Source organism: Antedon mediterranea, chromosome 5 (assembly GCF_964355755.1).
Source record: "Antedon mediterranea chromosome 5, ecAntMedi1.1, whole genome shotgun sequence".
NCBI lineage: Eukaryota > Metazoa > Echinodermata > Crinoidea > Comatulida > Antedonidae > Antedon > Antedon mediterranea.
In genome coordinates, this window is record NC_092674.1 from 8,775,705 (window position 1) to 8,802,397 (window position 26,693).

The 26,693-nt window shown below is 33.5% G+C and overlaps 1 protein-coding gene across 3 annotated transcripts in view; it reads left to right on the forward strand.

Moving 5' to 3' along the window:
* Nucleotides 1–26,693, forward strand: part of LOC140050113 (fibronectin type-III domain-containing protein 3A-like) — an 82,600-nt gene that overhangs the window by 38,667 nt on the left and 17,240 nt on the right. For all 3 annotated transcript variants that reach the window (XM_072095151.1, XM_072095153.1, XM_072095152.1), the window contains exons 5-6: nucleotides 22,364–22,565; nucleotides 25,647–25,706. In XM_072095151.1, the coding sequence (XP_071951252.1) occupies nucleotides 22,364–22,565; nucleotides 25,647–25,706 (262 nt within the window). The remainder of the gene's footprint in view (nucleotides 1–22,363; nucleotides 22,566–25,646; nucleotides 25,707–26,693) is intronic.

Sequence of the window (26,693 nt, forward strand, 5' to 3'; positions counted from 1 at the left end):
ATTATTATGGTCAGATTCACACTTAATTAGACATGATGAAAATAGCGGATGATGCTGTTCACACTACCCAAAAATTATCACTCCTTTTGCACTCAAAATCTTCTGGTCAAAAGTAATGTTCGAATGTGGTTATTAAGGGATCCGCTCAGAACTTGCATCAGGCCATTAATATATTCCTATCCACTTTATTTTTACCTTCAAATGCTTTTAAATATATTTGATAATATACAGTAACGCATTACAGTGTATGCAGTTTGATTTAAAGGTATTGTGTAACTTAAACTTAATTAAAAATAAAAATAATTGGCCATGGGTTTTGTCAATTTAATTTAATAGAAATGAAATGTATTAAATTCAACTGTTTTAAAAATCCATACATACAGTTATATATTTATACCTAAAAGGATGGTAAATGCAAATATATTATGGCTTGATTTATATTCCATTATCATTTTTTAATATTCCGGTACTTGGCAACCCACTCAATGGAAATCTCTTTTGGTACGTATGCATTTTTAGTTTAAAAATAAATTAACTATTGTTTCTCAAAAAAAAAAATATTGTTATGAATAATCTTTGTGTGAGAGTACTTCCTTTTCCTCCTACATGTATTTTTTTTCCTTTATGGTTTAATTTCCATACTATACAGCTACAGTAGCCAATTTTAACACCCCACAAAGTCTTTGCTACGGTCACTACACCCAATTTCAAAATGACCATTTATCTCAGGTGTTTTACAGGTACATTGTTGGTTATCTATTAAACAACAGATTACCTGGTCAGGTGTACTAATTATATCACATAGTTCGTTAAGTTCATTACGGTAGTTTGTATGATTACTAATTATTTTCCTGTGAAATTATTATTATATTGCTGATTTAATTTTATAAAATGTTTAATTGAATAAATCAATTATACGGGTTCTATTCGATTTTTTAGTGTAATATGAAAATTACTCCGAATTGGGGCTGACCTGCCATACCTACTGTATTACTACTTACCTACTGTATTACTACTTACCTACTGTACTATATTACTACTTACCTACTACTACTTACTTATGTACTGTGTTACACGATTGGTTTTCATTTTGATTTTTGGATAATTATTTATTTTCTGTAACTTTTTAATTTCAAAAGTGAAAAAATAATCAACAGATACCGTAGTCATTTTATATTTTATATTTCTCCATTTCAAAGCTAAAATAGGGAAAATAAATTATAATAGGATTTAGGTGTGGGTGGCATTTTATCATATTCTGTCAGAAATGTTATAGTTTATAGAGCCATGTCTGATGTTGAAAGACACCAGTGGGAAAACCACCATCTATACAATAAATAATTAAATTGATGGAGGATACTAATGGAGATAGTAGCCTAGCGGAAAGAAACTATCTAATTTTGAGCCAGAAACCTTAGCTTCAATATAGATTTGTTTCATTGAATTTCTCAAGGAGTTTTCAATTTTAATGATTGAAATTCAGTCTAGGAAATCATAAATCTGTTCTGTTTTATTTCCTGTTGGTAATTAATTAAAAGATTTCAAGAACGCTTCAAAGTTTATTATGAATAACAAATTAGATTTGTTGGAGGTATTCAGTATCTGTTGTGATGACTTTTGTAAATTTAACCATAGTATTTAACTTACAAAATTAAGTGCAATGCAATGGGCGCTTAAACTATAAAAAGAAGACTTTAAAATACTATCGCCATTTGTACAGTAAAAGCAATTGTATTGCGATTGCCATAGGATCTAACAATTGGGATTACCATGGGATCTAATCACAAATATAAATGAATTTGACCGTCATATCCTTTTAAAAAGAAAAATTCTGAATCACTTGTGTCTGTTATTTAATAAACTTTTTAAACAATTACCAATCTTTACAAACTGATCATCATGTGCTCTACTATTATTCATGTGTGGTATTAATATTTATTAGTATAAGCCCTAACCTCTTCCGCCCGAAAAATAGGACACTTAAATATCCATCACCCGCTCATTTGTTCAAGGAAATATGTTACTATACCACCACACACGTATTGACACATTTTTAATACTATGGCAACATACATCAGTCGTCGAAATAATGCACAAGTCGACCGGCGCTTTTATGAATAGATGATACTTTAGTAAATCAAATGTCATAATTAACAAGCAATGTAACTACATTCTTTTGGTAATTAAACATGACAAATCAACTCGTTAATTTAATTAGGGATCATACATAGATTGTCATGTGATGTTACATTACAAGTTCAAGTACAATTGAATTGTTAGATAATAATATGATCACACTAGATTTGAACTTAGATATCCGCCCAACAAATGCCACGTGCACGAACGTAGGAAAATGCGCACATACAAATATATAAAAATTTAATCCCTAACTCTGACAGAGTGTTCTAGATGGCATATGATAAATAAATGCCGATTCAAAATAAGCGTACTGTAACCTCTACAAAAAAAATTGATTGAGCAAGAAAATATATGAAAGATTGGGGTTCAAATAAGATGCACGCCATCAAACTCAATTAACTACAGTAGCACAAAAGATTTAAAAAAAAAACATATTTTAAAAATTGAGTGGCTATTGATGATGTCACAACTCTCGTCAAGCTAAAATGTTGCCTAAATTCATATACAACTCATCAGCTTCCTTAATAAGTTAAAATATAGGTGGTCACTATCTATCCTGAGGAGCTAAGCCATTTTTAAGCACACAGTTTTTAAAGTTTAACGTGCACGTGCGTCGTTATTTTGCAATTGAAGTTCATAAAATGAATTCAATCTATCACAAAAGGTATAGATAGAACAACAATTAATTGCAAAAATGGTAATTCTACGCTTTTTACGCCTTGTGAGCAAAATGTGTGTTTCTATAGAAAACATCTTTGGAGCACTATCTTCCTTTGTACTTCAGTCCAGTCCATTTTACAGTAAAATTGAAGAATAAACGTTAATGTCATTTTAAAATATGACTCTCATATGATTTGGTCTAATTTTAATTCCAATTTGGAAGATTTCAAAGCCGCATTTTTGGGTTAATAATAATATAATTGGGTTACATTACAATTTCTGGGTATATTGTAATGAAATCAAGTTGTATTTAAACAAAGTATGTGATTTCATTTGATTTAGACATTCCTTTGCATGATTTGATTATGGTTCTAAAAATGAGTTTCTCATCTTTGCAAAAATCTTTTTCTTTAATATGAATATGGAATTTATTTAAATTGGAAGGGCTGTTCTCCACCCATTTTTAAAAAAAAATGTATAGAATTATCTTCTCAGACTACTACAGTATGGTCCTGTTTCTGCTGTGTGCATAAATTAACCCCAATTTCTTGGAAGCAGAAATAGGACAAATTTTCACTAACCAGTTAAAAAATCTTCAGTTTGCTGAAGGTGGCAACTTGTACTAGTAGAAGAAGAAGATCTTATTGATGATGGTGGTTTAATTCTGGTGATGATAAAGGCATATTTCAGGAATATACCATTTTTTGAGAGGGATATTCAAATCATTTTCTACTTTTCAAGTTATATCTCACTATTTGAAGTGAATAATAAGCTATTAGGGAGGTTTCGCAACCTGACGAATACGATAACGAAAATGGATACGTCACACATTCTGAAACTTTTGAGCTGATCCCCATTTCATATTCGTAATGCGTTTTTGTGTTGACGAATATCACCAGTCATATTCGTAACTACAAAACGAGTATAGTTTTTGATCTATTTTGCATTTGAATCATGAATGATTCATGATTATAATATAATTATAGATTTATTGAAAGTAATTTACTAAAGTAATTTACTAAAATGCCAGGTCAATTTTGATAAATAGCAGTTTTAAAGTCCTCACTCGCGTTGATGTTACGCTAGGCCTAGGCAGCCAAGCACCAAGCAACACGTACCTGCGCTTCGCTCAATACCGCATTCATATTTTGGACGGCACCCTCAATATTTCATTGCCATGCGAAACAGATTTTTACTGGCTTACGAAAACGAATACGTGTGCGTGACGTATCCGTTTTCGTTATTTTATTCGTAAGATTGCAAAACCTTTCTACTAATTCAATTCAATTATTAGCTTTATTGCAATTAACAAAATATATGTGATTGAAGATGAGATTTATAATTTCAAAACCAAAACAATTCACATTTTAATTACCAGCCATAACCAAAACCAAAATGTTCTATTGTCAATCACCTCTATAGTTGTGTAATACTTTGTATAAACCTAGTATTACTTTATTGATTGTTTTTATACACTTTTTATATTTTATAAAGTTAAAAGAATTTAAAAATGATTTAAAAATTCAAATCCTGTATTGTACTATTGGACAAGACACCTGAAATGTGTTCATATTATGATGAGTGATTGATATATCAAGGCCTATATGCTAAACCCAACCTATCCATTCAAATAAATGTCTTCATTATAAACCATTGAACATATGTTAATAGTTTTATACATTTTTAATAGGTGAAATCGTAAGCATGTTGTGGTGTCCAATGAAAAGCTCTTATTTATAGGGAAATTAATGTAGTAGTATAGGTTATGTGAACTATAGCCTATTGATTGATATTAATGTTGTAGACAATAATGTTGTATATGTTAATTCTGTAAAAGATATACTGTATTTAAAACACAGTATACTAACTTGACATAAGTGATGTATGAACCAGGTTTAATGTACTGTACTTAATGTGACCCTATAAACCCATCCTTTTAACAGTCTGATATTGACAGTATCTGACATTCCCACATTACTTCAGGAAAAGCTGAAATGGGGTTAAGTTCATAGAAAGGTCATTGATGCTACAGAAAATGTGCCACGGCTTGGGTGGCCACTCTAGATTCCACTGTCTACTCTAGCTATTGCTAAAGCTGGCATGGACTGTATTTAAAAGATAATTTAATATGAAACATGTAACAGTTAAAAAATGTTTTAAATTACCAAAAAATTTTACCCTGTCTATAAATGTTGACCCAATTTAGTACTATGTTATTATAGTAATTCCTATTTTAAAGGCGACAACTTTCTGGCAAAAGAAGTGTCCCCTTAAAGGCCAATTTAAACAGACGAGCGGTAACGGTAAGCGGAAAAATGTGAAACTTGTCCCATGTAGAACTTGTATCTACTGTATACTCTGCGGAAACTGCCTGTCCTTTACGTGTGTAAATGAGGCATTAGGAATAACATAGATTCTATATTTTTATTACCGCTCGTCTGTGTAAATTGGCCTTAAGGGTATCTCCTAGGGATTGGCCATACAACTAGTAGTTTTGAAATGTTCCAATGTTTGTTTCAAAGGAAGGGTCCACTTAATTATTATATAGAGTCTCCTTTGAATAGGCCCCATAAATAGGAGTATCCCAATGGATGGGTTCTACTGTGTACCTTTCAGATTTGTAAAAACGAAGGAATAATTTATTTATATCATTTACTTAAGTATTTTAAAGATTAAAGTGTATAATTAAATGTAGAATTAAATTTAATGTAATTTGTTAGATGACATTTATTTTTGTAGAATATGCTACAGACTATCAGTATTTACCTATCTTTCCTCTTTATAGCTCAAAGTCTAGACAATATGGGCCAGTAGAATTTCCAATCATATTAACATTTTTTAACATCAAAGATATAGCACCGTACTTTATTTGAGTAGCTTCCTGCGAAAATATTTGTCCATACATTTTGATGAGTACTGTATATTAGTATGATAATATATTAGAAAAAGGTATTATTTATACCACAACAAGCTGAGCTTTACACATGGGTCCCACAGACAAAACAAAGTAGTATAACGTGAATAAACAATTTTTTTAAACAATTTACTTTACAGTATATATTATTTAAAATAAAATAATAATTTAGTCTTCAAATATCATAGATAATTATCTGAAATTACAGAATGAATAATTTCAGAACTATCTTAATAAATTGTAATAATTTGTCCCATCTGGAAAACAGATAACCATGAGCCTTTTAATATTGAACAAATGTTAACCACCTATACTGCACATGTTAAAGATGGATAAAACAATCAGTGGCGTGCCAGTTTAAGAACAGTGCTTATTAGAGAGAGGCACTTAAATTTAATAATTTATGGTAGAGCGAGTTTGCAACGTATTTCCGTCTTGTATGTTAAATGACTCACTAGCTTTTGTATTAAAATAAATGGAAAGTGTATAAAATTATTAAATTATTACTTTAGGGTCGTTTGTAGTTTATAACCATGACTAATTTTCAAGGCCACAGAAATGTATTTTTTATGAGGATTATCTATTTTTAATATATAAATAACATAAAATTACATTTTGTGGTTAGAATATAAATACATTTGATATGTTATGACATTTTATGTCCATGACTAATTTTCATGTCTCAAATATATTTATGTGGATTAATCTATTTTTAATATAAAATTATTTTATAAATACATTAAAATATTAAATAACTGTCAAATTTTCAATGAACTCGATTTATAACATTTTGTTTTAACCCTCCTGGGAATTTTCCATTTAACATACAGTAGTTTTTGTCTCTCAGATTATTTGTAAGAACCTGTGGGTGGGGGGGGGGGGGGGGTAGCTTCTTCTTTTAACCGAAATAATATTAGGTTTTCTTGATTGCATTTTTGTGTAGTTCATAATTATTGTTATAGCATGAAGTTCATATGTCGTGATATCAATGATCAAATTTACAAGACCAGTTTGTCGAGTTCAGACTATAGTACTAATTTTGTGATTTGTTAAAACCTGGCCAGCAGCAAAGTATCCAATTGATGTCTATTTCTATACTGTACTGTACTGTTCATACTGTAATCCAAGTTAAATTCAGGCAGACTCAAACCCATTGTTGCAACCCAAGTATAATCCTACCCCCTTACTTTTGAGCACAATTTTTTTTTTACCCTGAGAGACCACAGTATTCTATGGTACCTCCTTACACAATCACATTTTACAGACATCATAGCAATACATTGTCTAAAAGATTAGGTTTTTTGGTCATTTTGTGATTTTAAATTTAAATTATCCGATCAAATCGTGAGGACGTTTAAAATGACAAAATCTGACTCGGATCAATCATTTCATGCCATTTACATAGTGTTGAATAATTCTGTAATCGTGAATAAATGAATGCAGTTTTTCATCCTACTACTATGCAACTTGTACATCCTATGTATTGTTAAATACGGTATTAAAAAAAGGGTGTGTTCTCAAATATGGTAGTGGTATGCCCACATTTTTTTGAAGTTTGATAGTGTAGACAGAGCTCCATATGATTTCGATGAAGTGAAGTTTTTTTTTTATGGGGGAGGAAGAAAGAAGAGGGAAAGGGTAGAGAAGAGAGAGGGGAAGGGTAGAGAAGAGAGAGGGGAAGGGTAGAGAAGAGATGGATGATGAATGAAGATAAGTCGGTCTTGGGGCAGAATAAACTTTGATAAACAATATCTATGACCGTGTTCGTACGGCGATTGAAATACACGTTTATTTGGTTTTTACCCTTGGGGTAAAACCCATACGACGTTCGTACGAATAAACAAAGTACCGGTAAGCTGACACGAAACCAATTAAGATCGGAATTCTTAGGTCAAAAAGCGCCCTCTGTGCATCGACCCATATCAATTGACATGGCGTGTTGACAAATTCAACTGGATATTGCATGTCGTTTCGCGCGCGAATCGTTCAATTATTATTTTTCAATCGACAACCAGACCTATATATTTATAATACATCGAATACAATTTACTTTTTAAATAAATAATGATCGAAAATCCTGCTAACGTATGTTGTTTGTTGACCACGTGTATTTATCGTGCGAGCCGAACTATTGTTTTGGAAATTCCATTTAATGTACACGCACTGTACCCCTCTTGTAAAAATCACCACGTGTATTTATCGTGCGAGCCGAACTATTGTTGTGGAAATTCCATTTAATGTACACGCACTGTACCCCTCTTGTAAAAATCACCACGTGTATTCATCGTGCGAGCCGAACTATTGTTGTAAAAATTCCATTTAACACGCACTGTACCCCTCTTATCGTGCGAGCCGAACGGTTGATGTGGTAATTCACAGACACCAGGCTACCACAATACAGAACTCCCTGCCGTTACATGTACATTATAAGCCACCGATTCGCAAGTTCAGGTCATCGGAAAAAAACCAACGAGTTGATTATTTATATATAATTTTACAAAACAATAGATATACATTCGCATTAACGAAAAAGAACATTTTAAACAATAATTGTTAAACAATCAGAAAGCTTATTTGAGGTCGCGATTTGACATGATCCCGTTAACGCTTGATTAATTATACCCCGAGGCAGCGTGTAATTGGAATGGGATTGAAATAACCAGTAAAGTTGGTGGATTTTTCGTCCAGATGGTTTTCTAATTTTTTATAGCCAGAGGCGTAAGTTAATTGCCACACGCGACCTCACAGTTGGAAGTACACGGTAGTTTCAGTCCCGTCCGAACGGGCCCTATGTTTACTGCTGGAGAATCCTTCCCTGAAAAAGTATCCATTTTTGCACCTTTCTGAGAGTCGATGTTTGTTAGTTATTTACCTAGGTAAGTTGGTTTCTTTCTAACCAAACTCTGCCCATGAAACAAACTTACCCAGGTATATCTATCTGAACACGCACTATGCCTAAAGCCTTGTTAACAAATGACTTTAAAAATGGTAACTTTAACTATAAAGTAGCCATTGATATGATTTTATTTCTTCATGAAATCTTTGGCCAGAGATACAGTGACTCATTTTTATTTGAAGTGTTAATATCTAATGGTCCTTTTTATCTGCTCATCATCCTCATAATTACAATATCTTATGTCTATTTTAACTTTATATTTAAATGCCATCTGTCCCCTCTTTCACATTTCTTTTGTTTGATTGACCTTTAGGCTAGTGTCCAGTTAAGGTCAACAGGAATCTTCCTGGTACAAATTATTCACAGGGATTTATTATTGGTTTTTTTAAGATATTTCTCAACTATTACGAATTAAGAGACATTTGCTATTATTCCCAACTATTAGTATTACTGTATTATGAAAAATTATTACTGCAAATTCAAACAATTTAAGCGAGTTTTATATAAATTATATAAAATTTTATATACAGTATATATAATAATATAAATCATATGAAAGCCTGTACTTTTGTTGCTGTAGGTTTTATGATTTTCTATCAAAATGTTTGTGTTAATAATGATAATAAAAATTGGTATTACAATTTCTACATATTTTGGAATTGAGTGTTACTTCAATGCAAGTTGCGAGTTGCGAGTCGGAAAGTGCGAGTTGCGAGTCGGAAAGTGCGAGTTGCGAGTCGGAAAGTGCGAGTTGCGAGTCGGAAAGTGCGAGTTGCGAGTCGGAAAGTGCGAGTTGCGAGTCGGAAAGTGCGAGTTGCGAGTCGGAAAGTGCGAGTTGCGAGTCGGAAAGTGCGAGTTGCGAGTCGGAAAGTGCGAGTTGCGAGTCGGAAAGTGCGAGTTGCGAGTCGGAAAACGCGAGTTGCGAGTCGGAAAACGCGAGTTGCGGGTCGGAAAACGCGAGTTGCGGGTCGGAAAACGCGAGTTGCGGGTCGGAAAACGCGAGTTGCGGGTCGGAAAACGCGAGTTGCGGGTCAAATACACCAGTCCTACCTAAACAAAATAGAGTGGGTTGTATTGTGGATGTTAGAAACAAATTGCCTGAGCATGTGATATGAAACAATTAATCATTATATTTGATCTGCATTTTTGCTTGCATATGTGCGACCAGTGCGACATGATACAACCCACCCAGGTGTGTAGACTCTGTACATAGTGTAGGATGATCACCAAAATTAACCTATTGTGGCATATATGACAATGGCAAGAAATTTAATTATTTTCTTAACACTGCTTACAATATTTTTTTATTATTCACTTTAGCATTATTTGTTTCTGAATGCTCAACTTGTTTATGTTTTAGTTAAGTCAGTGCTTACTACAGTTCTAGGCTAAGCACTGGAGGTAGGCCTAGATTAGATTCACTTGGTGAAGAAACACTGTTTCTCAGGCAAAAACTCCACGAGATGAGTATAGGCCAAGAGCCCGTAACATATGATTTAACCCCATACAACCCCTTTTCGTATATTTAGGTCTCCCTTTTCGTATATTTGGGTCTCCCTTTTCGTATATTTGGGTCTCCCTTTTCGTATAGTGGTTTCTCCCTTTTCGTATAGTGGGGTCTCCATTTTCGTATAGTGGAGTCTCCCTTTTCGTATAGTGGGGTCTCCCTTTTCGTATAGGGTCTCTGGTCTCTGGTCTCGGGTCTAGTTTCGAAACAGCCGTGTTTTGACATGCTTAAAGTGTTTAGTGCAGTCCACTACCTGTATCTGTATTCTGAATGTTCTGAACACTATTCTTCTGGATTTCCTCTGGTAGAAGAGAGATAAAGTGATGATAGTGATAACCGGAATTTGTACATGGATGGACGGAAGCTTTTTAAGGGTGCAGGGTAAAGTGTGCATATAAGGAGGTACTGGCATGCATTTAAGGTAGCGAGGTATCAAAATAATCTACTTTGATTTAAAATTTACTACATTTGAAGGAGTTGGTGTTGGTTGGGAGGACTCTCTTAGGTCCATTGTAAAACAATCTCAAGTAATTTAAAATGGAATATAATACCTTTTGATTTATTATTGTTTGCAGATGAGTGACCAGTTTATCTCTTACTTTTATCTTCTTTTATCTATGTGATTGCCATTGATTTAATTTAACTTGTTTTTAGTACAAAAAACAAATAATAACTACTAATGCAAACATGCCAGTATCTCCTTATGTGCCACCTTAATACCACCCCCCCCCCCCCCCCCCACACACACACACACACATATATATAAACAGAGTGAGAATTTTCAAATATGTATATTTTTTCATTTATTTCATCAGACAAAAACAAAACAAAGTAAAGAGTTCAAAATCCAAAAGATTAAAATCGAAATGAACACTCAAGTGGCTCACCAAAATGTTAAAAGAGAAGGGTTATCCAATTGTAACTGATAAATATATAACATTTATGTTTTTAAATCAAGCATTTGTTTTGTAACTGGCAGATTTGTTTTGTAACTGGCAGATTTGTCTTTAACTCGCAGATTTTTTTTTAACTCGCAGATTTTTTTTTTAACTCGCAAATTTTTTTTAACTCGCAGATTTTATTTTAACTCGCAGATTTTTTTTTAACTCGCAAATTTTTTTTTAACTCGCAAATTTTTTTTAACTCGCAGATTTTTTTTTAACTCGCAGATTTTTTTTAACTCGCAGATTTTTTTTAACTCGCAGATTTTTTTTTAACTCGCAGATTTTTTTTAACTCGCAGATTTTTTTTTTAACTCGCAGATTTTTTTTTAACTCGCAGATTTTTTTTTGACTCGCAGATTTTTTTTTGACTCGCAGATTTTTTTTTAACTCGCAGATTTTTTTTTAACTCGCAGATTTTTTTTAACTCGCAGATTTTTTTTTAACTCGCAGATTTTTTTTAACTCGCAGATTTTTTTTTAATACTGGCATTTAGAGGTAATGTTGTATCAAATAATCTGATTTAAAATTTACTACATTTGAACCATCTCAGGGATGTATGGTATGTGGATCTTGGTTGGGAGGAGGAGCTGAGGTGGGGTTGGTGGTAGGTTTAAAAGATAATGAATTCTTCATCATGGTCTCCATGAAGCAATTAACTCACACCCTGGGGCAGGTATCTTTTACTAAAACAATTAATGACTGCTTTGATAAAGGTCCACATTGTAGATTTGTGTCTGCTACCTACTAATAAATATAAGAAGCCTGACAGTTTAGCCCACCACATGATCTTTAATGCATTTTTACTTTTAGACTTTACTTTTAACTTTATTATTTACACAATCATTTTCATATAATTGTTAACATATTATTACTTGTATAAGTCAGCACTACACTATGCAGACTTTTGTACTAGGTACTCCCAAAGGGCCCATTATGTTATGACATTTACCTGTCATGGACACTTGTTGTGTACTATACCAAATAAGGGATTGTGACTTAAAGTTGGTATGATGTCATCTATAATTTCTTCTTAAAGATGATGATGTCATTTAAGTTTCATCTAAAAACTAACTATTCTCATCTCTAAGTTATGCGATGAAGTCATAATTGACACCCCCATATATCAATAAGATATAAATAAGGGTACAATCTCCTCATTTAATCAGTCAGTTTAACCAATTCATAAGCAAGCAACACTGTGTTGATTCCAGTACTTTCTAATGTATTCTGTGTATTCATTTATTTGAGGATCAAGTGTTTTTTTATATGCGACTCTACTGCATCTTTTCACTTGCAATACAAAATGTACAGTTTAATTTTACATTCTTAGTGTGTATATTTTTTTTTTTTTTTTTTTTTTTTTATTTCATCATATAATACATTACAAAGGAAAAACATAATCAAATAAAAAATTAAAATTAAAAAGTGTTGTATATTTGATCATCGCGTTGAACAACAACTAAAATACAACTTCATTTCACCTACTGTATCACATATTTCATCAAACAATACTGTATATAAGTAATAATAATTTCTTCTCCTATGTAATTGTGGGCGCAGATCAATGATTATTGTCACCTAAATTCAACAATTCAATTCAAGTAAATTTGAATTATCTTAGTTATAAGTTATATTTTCTCTAAAAACAAACCAGTGATTTCAGTATTTAAATCTGTACCCTGCTAAAGTTACTTTAAATACACATAGTACATTTGACAGATGCCTACTGTACTGTACGTGTACATACTAAAGCATGTATTTGTGTTTATTCCGCATGTTGTTGTTGACAATCCGATATCTAAGTCAGAGAAAATTATTTGTAGAAAACAATATTCCATCTTCTTATGAATTTTTTAGGTTGACAATTTACAGTCTTCTTTCCAAAATTATGAAAAGCAAACAAAATGTAGATTATGAATATATGGTTAGATTCCAGAATGTATTTTAATTGGAGAGATGCACTATAAGTATATTTCAATAGATACATTAATTGGTCCTCTCCATGATTTGCTGATGGGTGTTACACATAATAAACTGTGTATTTCTTCTCTTTTTTTTTGTATTCATATGTATTTATATGTATCTATGGACAGTTTGTCTGAAAATGTTTAACAAAAAAATATTATAAACATAAAGAATTGACTATGATTCTAAGAAAATAATATAGCTTTGAAAATTTGACCATTATCTGTAGGTATGGTATGTGTTTCCTTGCCTTGTTTATGGGACCGAAGTTAAGCAACGCTGGGCCCGGTTGCGTTCTGGATGGGAGACCGTCTAGAAATCGTGGCGGGTGCTGTATATACTGGAGAGTGATGGTGTAATGGTAATATCGGACTAGCATGTGATAGGCATGGGTTCGAGGTTATCTGTACCATACTAATTGCATCCTTAGGCAAGATGCTTTACTCTCATTGCCTAATCTGGTAGGCGCTGCACTGCTGGCTGCCGTGGGTCCGTGGAGGGCCTAATCCGAATTTCCTCACTGAGGACAAATATTAATACAAAATACAAAAATACAAATAAATACAAAGTAGTACTAATGACTCCAACCATCATGTCTGTTTTTAATCATCATTAATCATCTTACCTAAATACTGTAAACAATACAAACTGTACTTTTTAATGTGAGTTTTTCTTACCAATTTATTATTATTTTCTCATTTAACAAGGCAAAAATACATGTACATAATTTATTGTATCATTATTAGTAATTGTATCATTATCAGTAATTGCAAACAAATTAAATAATAACTTTAATCTACTATATTTACAATTATATTATTTCAAAATATAAAGTATCAATAACATAATTGTTTTGTGTTGAAATACAAAATAAGTTCATTTCAACCATTTTTAAACATCCATGTTAAAAAAGGAATCACTAGTCTATAATTGTTAAACAGGTCACAATATGAAAAAAACTAAACAAAATTTAAATTGTAATTTATTTACTGATTGTTTGGTTCATGTATTATTTTTTTGGATGGTACGACCTCCTTGAAAAATTATTTTTGCAATTTCCGACCCGCAACTCGCTTTTTCCGACCAGCAACTCGCATTTTCCGACCCGCAACTCGCATTTTCCGACCAGCAACTCGCATTTTCCGACCCGCAACTCGCATTTTCCGACCCGCAACTCGCATTTTCCGACCCGCAACTCGCATTTTCCGACCCGCAACTCGCATTTTCCGACCCGCAACTCGCATTTTCCGACCCGCAACTCGCATTTTCCGACCCGCAACTCGCATTTTCCGACCCGCAACTCGCATTTTCCGACCCGCAACTCGCATTTTCCGACCCGCAACTCGCATTTTCCGACCCGCAACTCGCATTTTCCGACCCGCAACTCGCACTTTCCAACTCGCAACTCGCATTTTCCGACTCGCAACTCGCATTTTCCGACCCGTAACTCGCATTTTCCGACCCGTAACTCGCATTTTCCGACCCGTAACTCGCACTTTCCGACCCGTAACTCGCATTTTCCAACCCGCAACTCGCACTTTCCGACTCGCAACTCGCATTTTCCGACTCGCAACTCGCATTTTCCGACCCGCAACTCGCATTTTCCGACCCGTAACTCGCACTTTCCGACCCGCAACTCGCATTTTCCAACTCGCAACTCGCATTTTCCAACTCGCAACTCGCATTTTCCAACTCGCAACTCGCATTTTCCAACTCGCAACTCGCAACTCGCAGAAAAGAAACCCTCGAATTAAGCCAAGTTGTTAAATTATTGTATGTATAATTTAAATAATTCATATGAAATCTTGTACTTTTGTTGCTGTAGGTTTTTTGCGATTGTGTATTACATAAAGTTCATTGATAATTCTCGTACTGTAACCTTTGTACAGATTTATTTTATATTGCTTTTAGTGAAAAGCGACTACACAACTGTCAAGTTCGAAAATCATTTTGCACATGCTCAGAAGCATGTCCAGAATGACTGACACGGCACGTAAAGAACTGCTAAAATTAATTTAATAGCAAGTTAAGAACTCTGATACAGACCCGATCAGAATGGGTTTGTTATTGTTTTTATGCTTACGTTGCAATTTTGTTTTTGACTCATTGTGTTATTTATAGGTTGTGCATTGATTGTCAATTTTACTTCTATCTAACTGCATTTTTTTAATAGTTAAATTGTTATTAGTATATTTCATACCATTACCATGGCTTGATAACTACTGGTAGTGGCCCAGCGTACAATGTCTAGACTAGTAAACGCCAATATTAGTAAGCCAATCTGGACAAGTCAATTTGTGAAGCCAATTTCTAGACAAGCCAATATTAGCGTCTTATCATATCTTGTGCCTGATGTGCATGTGAAATATTAGTACCCTACCAGTCTCTGCCACCACCACCAGGCTTTAATTAAACTAGTTTTTTAATGTTTAGGCTTGGAAAATGACGTAGGCTTGGAAAATGGCGTGGGCTAGTAAAACTGCTAGATAGTCCAAAGGGGAAATAAGATTTATCAAGTCCTGTGTGACATTGTTATTCCACACACCTTAACCACACATTTCTGGGAGTGTATTAAACAGTCATTGATTGATCTTCAATGGAAGGAATGGAATCCTGTGTTTAGGATGTGGTAAGAGAAAGCCTATTAAACACCTGTCTTGTGACCTTAGGTCTATCTGCTTTTTACCTGTTGTGTGATTTATCATTAAGCTATTCCCAGTAAACTTCCATGCATTCAAGAACAGATAAGATATCCTCAAGATAGGGAACATCTGAGAAGTCTTCAATATGAACTGAAATGGTCATCTTTAAATATGTGTGGATTACTTCTTTTTTTCTATTTGAACAATTAGAGAATAAGTTGGTCCCTATTTTTAAAATTGTCAGTATTATTAAATACATTATCATAAATTGTGCATTTGAGTGAAATAAACCCATTTTTCGAATATTATCATAAACCTTAATAAAACATAATAAAGATAACAAATACATTAAAGAATGTCTACAGTATTTGGTGCAATAAATTAAATTAAATCATTATTTTATTGATTTTAGTTACGGTATTATAATGTTTCATTGATTTCAACTTTATAGAGGGTAACCCTTCCAGCTGGACAAAATATAGCAAGTTTATATTCAGGGGACCTCTTATAAATTTTGAAAAATACACAGTAGAGTAAAATATGTGCATGCTAAAAAAAATTACATTAAAATAAAAAATGAATTAAATACAATAGGTAAACATTTATTATTGTTATTATTAATATATTTAATAGAAAATAGTTAAGATATGTTTATACTAAAAATGATTGAAAGGTTTAGAAAAAAATTGAAGTCCAACATTAAATTAAAAATAATAACATACCCATTCTAGATGGACTTGACCAATGAGGAGGGCTTAACATGACTCATTACAGAAGGGAAATCCCCAACTTACTACTAGTCACATGACCGAACTCAGACCTGTGTGACTCATTAGGTGTCCGAGACATCCCTACATTAGACCAGTTAAACTTTGTACGAGTCTGTATTTTTGTTTTGCAATGATAAGACAAGGTTTCAGTCAACTGACGCATATGTTTTGAAAGTGAGAACGCCTGGCGTATTAACGGCAAGAATGCTTAATGTATGTTGTATAATAACACGTCATACTCTCCTTTTTTTAATGTGACGTTGACGTGAACGATTCATACAAATGCTATTTCAGTTCATACATATAATTTTAATTTATGTGACATGAGTTTAAATTGGAATTGATTCTGTAAATATTGCATTCCTGCCCATAGCTTTTTTCTATTAAATCTTTAATTGTTATAAGGATGCACTATTATTATGTGTGCCGCTGTTCAAAAAGCGTTTTCCGAATAAATTATTATTATTATTATATATAATCATTACTACAGTACGCTACACTAATTAAAATTAATAATAATAATATTGTCTATATTTTAATCAAAATATCCAATATAACCAGACACTACATATTGAAAGTAGACACGCCCTATTTCATAAATAGCCTACATCTAACGTGCTATATTATTATTATTATTAGTCAGTGTCTCAATCAAGATATTTGATGTTAATTAGTTTTTAGTTATTTGATGAACAACACAGTGATATTACAAACAACATAATACTAATAGTCAATGTATACAGAACAAAAGAAATTTGAATGCCACTCCCAGATTTATGATAATCATCAAACATACTGTAGTGTAGTAGGTGCAGCAGGAAAATTGAGCCACTCCCATAATGTGATATTACAATCAACATAATAGCCAATGTATACAGAACAAAAGAAATTTGATTGCCATTCCCAGATTTATGATAATCATCAAAATGTAGTGTAGTAGGTGCAGCAGGAAAATAGAGCCACTCCCATAATGTGATATTACAATCAACATAATAGCCAATGTATACAGAACAAAAGAAATTTGAATGCCACTCCCAGATTTATGATAAACATCAAACTGTAGTGTAGTAGGTGCAGCAGGGATTTAGAGCCACACCCATAATGTTTTAATAGTAAACATCAACATAATATGTGTAACAAAAGTAAGAGAATCACTCCCATATTTATGGACATCATCAAACATAGTGTATATGCAGCATAGATTTAGAGTCACACCCATATTTATACTAAACATCAAACATAGTGTGTGCAGCATAGGTTTAGAGCCACACTTACCACAAATGGGAAGTATATACATAATATGTGTATCAAAATAAAAAAGGCCACTCCCATATTTATGGACATCAAACATGTACTGTATGTGCAGCATAGATTTAGAGCCACACCCATAATGTGATGGTAAACATCAACATAATATGTTTAAAGCCACTCCCATATTTAGATATCAAAATAATGTATGTTCAGCAAATATTTATAGATCCATGTCCTTCATGTCCATGCTCTGTGCTTATTATTAGCGGTAGAGCTCTTTTAATTTGTTATTTAAATAAGATATTAGAAGGAGTAAAAACTTTATAGAAAGTGATATTTAAACAAATAAGTTATAAAGTTCATAGGTCATTGACCTTTTCATAGAAAGTCTTAGCACATTTTGCGTCTGATTGTAATTAAAACTAAACCTTAAAATCAACCTCCCTAGTTGGTTTCTGATGGCAATTATGATCGTTTTCGTTAGTTGCTTTGAACCCCCACTGGTCCTGGCAAAGGATACTAGATGTTGAATCAGTCACACAGGAAATGTATTAGAGTTATTCTCAGCTTGAGGAATCGTGGTGAACACGGAACCTGGCTACAGCTGCAGTAATGCTGAGTTAGGTACAGTATTAGCTTTCTGAACATTTGAGCCCAAGTAGGCTTAAGTATGATTACCGATATATAGTATTGGCTTATGTAACTGTAACATCTATTTACACACCATTGTGAAAGAATGAGGTTTCTACTTATGAGATAAATATAGTAGCCTAATATGGGCACCTAATTTATAATGCATTTGGCCATTTCTGAATGATAGACAGTGATTTAAAGTCAACGCATGTTTACTGTACAAGCCTAATATTCACGTTCTGTTTCATTACTGGGACTGTATTTAAGCCGTTTTAAAATGTTTTTCCTTCACCTACCACATCCCAAAAAGAATGCGCCCTACTATCAAACAAATGTCATACTTGTCTTTACATAAATTGTTTGGATATTAGTTGGCCTATGCATATTTCATATTGGGTAGTAGGAATGCCCACTACATGTCTACAGCTAGCTAACCCTGCCTAAGCAGAGAGAAGAAAATAGTTAAACTACACCCTGTAGCTTGAACCCAACAACATACACAGCATACCAACCAAGGTCACTATAGGAACTAGGCTTGTTCAAGTGGAGTTTAAATGTTTAAAGTGGCGTTTAAATGTTATTAATAATAATATTTGAATGAGGAAAATTACACCATTGTATATCCGATGGTTGTTTTTTAAAAAATGAAACTGTAATTCTCACTTATCCCGTTTGAAGGTTTGCATGACGAAATCAATATGTTATAAAGTTTACGGTCGCTGGTACATCACTCCTGAGGACAATCAAAGTGTATTGATGAAAACATTTTCAGAACTAAATATACATGGTGTACCGCAATTAGTATGCATTGTTACAGGAAAACTATTAAATCTTTATTTACACATTTTATAATAAGATAAAGCTTCAATATAAAATTGTTTTTCATCGACTTAAAACAAAAATTTTTAGAAATATCGGTGCTACAAACGATAAAAAGAGTGCTTTTTGTAATTGAGAAGTTTTCAATTTAGCAGATGCATACTGCATTCTGTAAACTATAGGTGGCAGCACAGATCTACATTATAGCAGAATACTGTAATATTATTTACTGACACTTTTCTTTATATTAATAACGATTATGGAATTTTAGGTAATTAATGATTATTATTAATCATTATAAAATAAACAAAGTCAGTTTTAATCGCAATTATTGATAGTGATCAGGTTGTCTTATATTAATTTATTATTGCGTCGTTAGAGATCAGGTTTTGTATTTCATGTCATAGTCATGATGTCATGTAATTCTTATTTGCTTATTGTTCTTGGTATGATGTCATGACTGGGTAATGATTGTAATAATACTTAAATAAATTTATGCATAAGTTTATGAAATTATTGTGTTGTTATGAATGATGGCACGATCTGGTCAGGATCAAAATAATTGTATCATTAAATATTTATTTCTTTAAGTAGACATCCCTTATCTTTACTTGGCACTTAATCATGACTCAATATAAACCTTTAGTAGCACTATACCTGATGTTGGCTGTGATATATCTTAGATGCAGACATTTTACCTTAACACAGGGGGATTATAAGGGGTTCCACATACGTTATACTGCTTAGACACAGACACAGGAGGCTTACAAGGGGTTCCAAATACATTGGACTACTTAGACACAAACAGAGGGGATTATAAGGGGTTCCACTTAAGTTGACTGCTTAGAAACAGACACAAGGGGTTTACAATGGGTTTCACATACGTTGGACTGCTTAGACACAAACACAGGGGGCGTACTGTATAAGTGGTTCCAAATACATTGGACTGCTTAGACACAAACAGGGGGTGCTTACAAGGGGTTCCACATACGTTGGGACTGTGATCTTAGACACAGATATAGGGCGATTACAAGGGGTTCCAAATACATCGGACTGTGAACTTAGACACAAACACAGGGGGCTTACAAGGGGTTCCAAATACATTGGACTGCTTAGACACAGACACGGGGAGCTTACAAGGGGTTCCAAATACATCTGACTGCTTAGACACAGACACAGGGGGATTACAAGGGGTTCTTCCAAATACTTTGGACTGTGATCTTAGACACAAACACAGGGGACTTATAAGTTGTTCCAAATACATTGGACTGCGATCTATAAATATAAATTTTTTTTTCCACTTCTTAAGTCCATCAAAAAAAACACCACAGTTTATAAGCATAGACGCCGCATGGTGTCATGAAATCCCATGAAAACGCTATGTTATTTCTGTTGGTTACGCTTCGTTGCACGGCATTGTTTGTTATAGATCGAAGATGTCTTCGTTTCGTGAAAAAGGCGTATACTATCTTCACCAATTTAATTTCAATGAAGAATTTCCGATTCATCAGCAATAAGTTTCGTAAACTTAAAGCTATAGTTGACCCAGAACGTTCATTTTATGACCGCGAGTGTTTACACTATACGAAGTGCCGGCCCGAAGCCCGCAATTGCCGGCCCGAAGCCTACTCTAGACTAGGCTCAAAATTGAGCCGGCTCGAGGCCGGCTCGGTTGTTCCCAGAGTGTTTACACTTGTGCACTTTTGGCTCGGAGCCGGCCTCGAGCCGGCCTCGGGCTCGCTAAAAGCTGAAGTGTAAATGGGGTCTTAGACACAAACATAGGGGGCTTACAAGGGTCCAAATACATTGGACTGCAATCTTAGACACAAATATAGGGGGCTTACAAGGGGTCCAAATACATTGACTGTGATCTTAGACACAAACATAGGGGGCTTACAAGGGGTCTAAATACATTGGACTGCAATCTTAGACACAAACATAGGGGGCTTACAAGGGGTCCAAATACATTGGACTGCGATCTTAGACACAAACATAGAGGGCTTACAAGGGGTCCAAATACATTGGACTGCGATCTTAGACACAAATATAGGGGGCTTACAAGGGGTCCAAATACATTGGACTGTGATCTTAGACACAAACATAGGGGGCTTACAAGGGGTCTAAATACATTGGACTGCGATCTTAGACACAAACATAGGGGGCTTACAAGGGATCAAAATACATTGGATTGTGATCTTAGACACAAACATAGGGGGCTTACAAGGGGTCCAAATACATTGGACTGCGATCTTAGACACAAACATAGGGGGCTTACAAGGGGTCCAAATACATTGGACTGCGATCTTAGACACAAATATAGGGGGCTTACAAGGGGTCCAAATACATTGGACTGTGATCTTAGACACAAACATAGGGGGCTTACAAGGGGTCTAAATACATTGGACTGTGATCTTAGACACAAACATAGGGGGCTTACAAGGGATCCAAATACATTGGACTGTGATCTTAGACACAAACATAGGGGGCTTACAAGGGGTCTAAATACATTGGACTGCGATCTTAGACACAAACATAGGGGGCTTACAAGGGGTCCAAATACATTGGACTGTGATCTTAGACACAAACATAGGGGGCTTACAAGGGGTCTAAATACATTGGACTGCGATCTTAGACACAAACATAGGGGGCTTACAAGGGATCCAAATACATTGGACTGTGATCTTAGACACAAACATAGGGGGCTTACAAGGGGTCTAAATACATTGGACTGCGATCTTAGACACAAACATAGGGGGCTTACAAGGGGTCTAAATACATTGGACTGTGATCTTAGACACAAACATAGGGGGCTTACAAGGGATCCAAATACATTGGACTGTGATCTTAGACACAAACATAGGGGGCTTACAAGGGGTCTAAATACATTGGACTGCGATCTTAGACACAAACATAGGGGGCTTACAAGGGGTCAGTTGAACTCCATATTGGGGCCTATATTAAAATAACAATATAAAATTCTTCTTTCTGATAGACAAAGAAGGCTATGATCAATGTATTGTAAGAGGCATAAAAAGGGGTATTACTAGGGACACACTATACATAAATATGATATCTGTTGGATTTATTTTCTTCATTATGGCAATTATTTTTCAAAATCACAGTATACAAAGTGGTTGTCATTATGAATGCCATTTCAGTGTGAAGATTGCTACTCATCATTAAAAAGCTAACCTTGTTATTGCTTCATTATTTCTTTCTGAAGATCCAAATATTCGTCGGAAACGTGAAATTTTGTCATGCATTGAAAGTCCCGAAGTGACAGACATTCTAGCTCGGTCAGCATTACTCAAGTGGAACTTCCAGCCTAGCAATGAGGACTTATCGTCGGCCAATATTGAAAGATCCAGGATGAAGTATGAAGTCTCTATGTCAACGCAGGGAAGGCCACAAAGTCACTACGACAGGTATTGTAAATTGTACATTGTTGTTATTGTTTAGAGCGAGGTTTACATGAATTTCTCCATCCAACTTTCCATATCCAATTCCATAAAATTATGTAGAGAAGCAAATTTTTACTGTGAAAATCATTCATCTCAAACAAAAGCTACTATGAACATTGATGTTGCATGGTTTGAACCAAGAATCCTAGATTACTCATGCCAATACCGTACATTATTACCGTTTATAGAATTCTTCAGAATGTTTCTATAATCCCACTTGGCATATAACCAATGTTCGAGGACAAATTGTTTATGTTTATATCCACACATCAAAGTGACACCTTTCTGGTGCAGTACATTGGATTTTTAAGTGATCTGTGCAACGTGCAACCATCTAAAGTTATCTGGCAATAGTCCAGTCTGTTCTGTCAGACATGCATAGACTATTCCCTATTGTACTTCCACCCTTTCCTAAATAGACACAGAAAGCTTTTCAATGATGAGGTCCATTGAGGCGGGTGAAGGGAATTCTTAAAGGACATTTTTAAAGTGTTATTTTGTGCCTTGCTGTTAAAACAGTTTCAGAGTTTAATTTTTGGTTGCTTTGGTGAGATTGCTCTAAAGCTTTGTCTACACTCTCAAACTTTATGTGACAAAAAAAATGTGAATTGCCCAAATATGGACATGAAGATTTCATATCACTACCATATTTAAGCACATCACACATAAAGTTCGATATTGTAGGCAGAGCTTTATACATTTTTTCTGGTTCCACTTTGAATTTTTATAACAAAAATTTAAAAATAATTTGAAAACTGTTTATATATCTAATTTTCATAACAGTACATTAATAATTATAGAAATAGAAATATTCTCTTAAAGATTTATTGTCCCCCAAAAACATGAAAAATTAAGATTAAATAAATCAGACTTTGACTATGTTATTTTGTAGTTAATCATTTCCATAGGAAATAATGTTTTCACCTATAAATTGACAAAATAAATGGTTAAATTCAACCAAAAACCACTGGCTGGGAGCCAATTTAGCCACCTTTTGCTTTAAATTACAGTTTTTTCAGGTAAATACATTATTTTTTTCGATCCAATTTTTGGTCAATGTGGATAACTATTATGTTACATTAAAATGGCATAGTATTCAACAAAAAATTTGTTCAGAGTTATTTTTTCAGGCAATACATCTTTAACTAGGTATACAGTATGTAAATTATAATTAGCCTACTGTAACAAGATGTAGAATATTTAAGCAGATTGTTAAAACCTATTACGATGAGAGATGAACAATACATCAAACATATCTATCATTACATGCCCCAAGAGATAGTCGATAGTTACAGTAGCCTTCGCTGCCCCCAGAGACTGTCAGTGAAACTTTCCGGTCCACGTTTAATACATTATGTTTTAATAACCCGTATTTATATCATTTACATTATAAAATCTCCGATATCTAATTTACAATATAATAGTTAATGTAGCCTTTGATGCCATATCCACTGTATACACAGCAATCGGTGGTCAGTTTAGGAGGGTATTTATCATGGGGACCACCATAGCAACGAGCAAAGGCAACTAATATGTGGGCGGGGTGGATCAATAAATTATCACCGCAGATGGTCGTACATTAGCTAAGTTAAATATAGTAAATTTGCTTGAGTTTGAGTTTTTTTTGGTAGTATTTTATGCCAGTAAACTGTCTGTGTTCTAAAAATAAACATCTCAAATGGGAGTGTTTTGCAGAAATGCAACTGTTCTGGTTTCACTTTAAACACATGCATTCAGTTATTTATATCATTGAAAAATCTCCAATATTATGTTAAATTATTATGAAATATTGACTAGAATGAACAATGATATGTTGTGCAACATTCATTCGATCGAATCATTTGACACCCATAGCCTGCTAGCCCATGTCACATTAATTATCTGTTTCATCTTGATCAATTTATTTACTTTATCGTCTTCAATATCTTAGTGCAATGATGAAATATATTTTGCAAATGAACATAGGAGGCTCTTATGATAGTTAACCTTTAATGCCCTAGAGACCATAATTGAAGCATTCTGGTCCTACGATGAACGCATTATACGTCCGTAGTCATTTCATTTATAATACGTCTCAAATATCTTGGATTATCGGTTCGATGAAATATGTAGTTAGTAGAACGCACTATGAAAAAATATGTTGTGCAACATTAACACACTTGGGGTTTTGTGTCTAATTGATGGTTTCTAGGAGTTTGCCATTATCTGTTGAGTAGTATAATTCAGCTAACATCATGTCTAATGTCTTACAATGCTTCATTACCTTCTGAATAATTCTGATATAAACATAATACCAACCACTGTGAACAATTGAGACTATGTTCTGAGATCTTTTGTTAGTCAACATGTGTTTTATATATTATATATGTTAATATTATACAATGCTTTTATTTTCACTATTTTAGTTCATTTACTGGCATAGGCTTTTCCTTTGTTTCTCTAATTATGTATGAATTTGTCGATCTAATTGTGTATAATTTGTTATGCAATAACAATACATAAGTGTAGTCAAATCATTATGAAGAATTTAGTAACTTTTTTTTCTTATATATATTACTTTTTTACCGTCGTTACAGATAGACATAAACACTTTTTACTCGGGGTACCCGAGTCTAGTACTTACTCATTTTCTCCTTCTCTTCCTCCATCTGGACACTATTGAGTAAAAAGTGCGATTTTTAAAGTACTACTCCTCCCTTATTCGTTATAGTATTGAGCTGGGATTTGGCATGAACATACTACAGGGACATGTCCTCAAAGCTATAGAGCCGGATTTTTAATTTGTTGTTAATTAATTTGTTTAATTAAGAAGCCACAATGTGTGACACACACCACAGCGTTATGTAGTTATATGGTTATATGCGGATTCTTCGGATAGTGGTTGTCAAGTCTGCTTAACACGCAGAAGGTCCCGGTTCGAGCCCTGGCGAAACCTATTTTCTTTACTTTCTAACTGTATACGTCTGTATACAGCTTCTTTCGCTGTACCCCGAGTATTGCACATTCGTGCTTGTTTAGTTTAAAAACATGTTTTTATCTTTATAGTGATACTGAGATGCAGTTTGATCTCTCTGATCTTAAACCAGCTACAGAATATCAAGCCAGGTGGGTATTATGCAAATTAATAATTTGCATAATTTACATGTGTTTGAAGTTTATACTATTTAAGTATGATCAAATTAAATTTTATTATGCTAATGTCTCTTTGACATTAAAGGTTTTAAAATGAAATTATTGTATTTTGGAATTATCCCAAAAAATATATTACACAACATTAATTTTGAAAAATAAACATTAATTATAAAAACATATTGATATATTCTATAAATAGAACATATTGCTGTTTGATGTACAATTTTCTGTGATCCACAACATTTATTTTTGTTCAGTAATTTACCTTTGGATTTATTGTATTAAATAATAATTTATTTGATTAATTCCTGTGAATTAAGCAACTGCTAAATTATACTGTTAAAGCAATATATGAATATATCTGACTGAGTAGAATCCATCAAACATGTGTTTTGCAGTCAAGCCCTCGTTGATCTTCTCCATATGGAATCTAAACAACTGTGGTATTCCGTACGGAGAAAGGACTTATCATGAAACAAACAGCGTTTCCATATGTGCAAGTGTTATGCAAATCACTGAAGCAATGCGACCATCGTCAAACTATTATCCTGTAAATTGAGTAATGTCGACAACGATGAATTATGATGTTTTATATCGCTTATTATTCGGAATGCCCAATGATAATCAAATTATTAATATTTTTATATTGAAATATTGTACCAATAAAATCATAATAATCAATTATTTTTATATTGATATTCATTCATAATTAAATTAAAAGCATAATATTTATTAAAACATGATCAAAATTTTTTATTTGAAAAGGTTGATATATTCATCAATTTTAATTGCGCTATATAATAACAATTTGTTTTTACCAAAAATCTTTATTAAGTCCAGAAATAACATAATTTATTTTATTAGTAATTAATATTTATTTTTAAAAAATTTCCAAAGATGAAATTAAATATTCTTATTGTATTCAAAAGTCATAAACGATAAAATTTAAATTTATTTTAT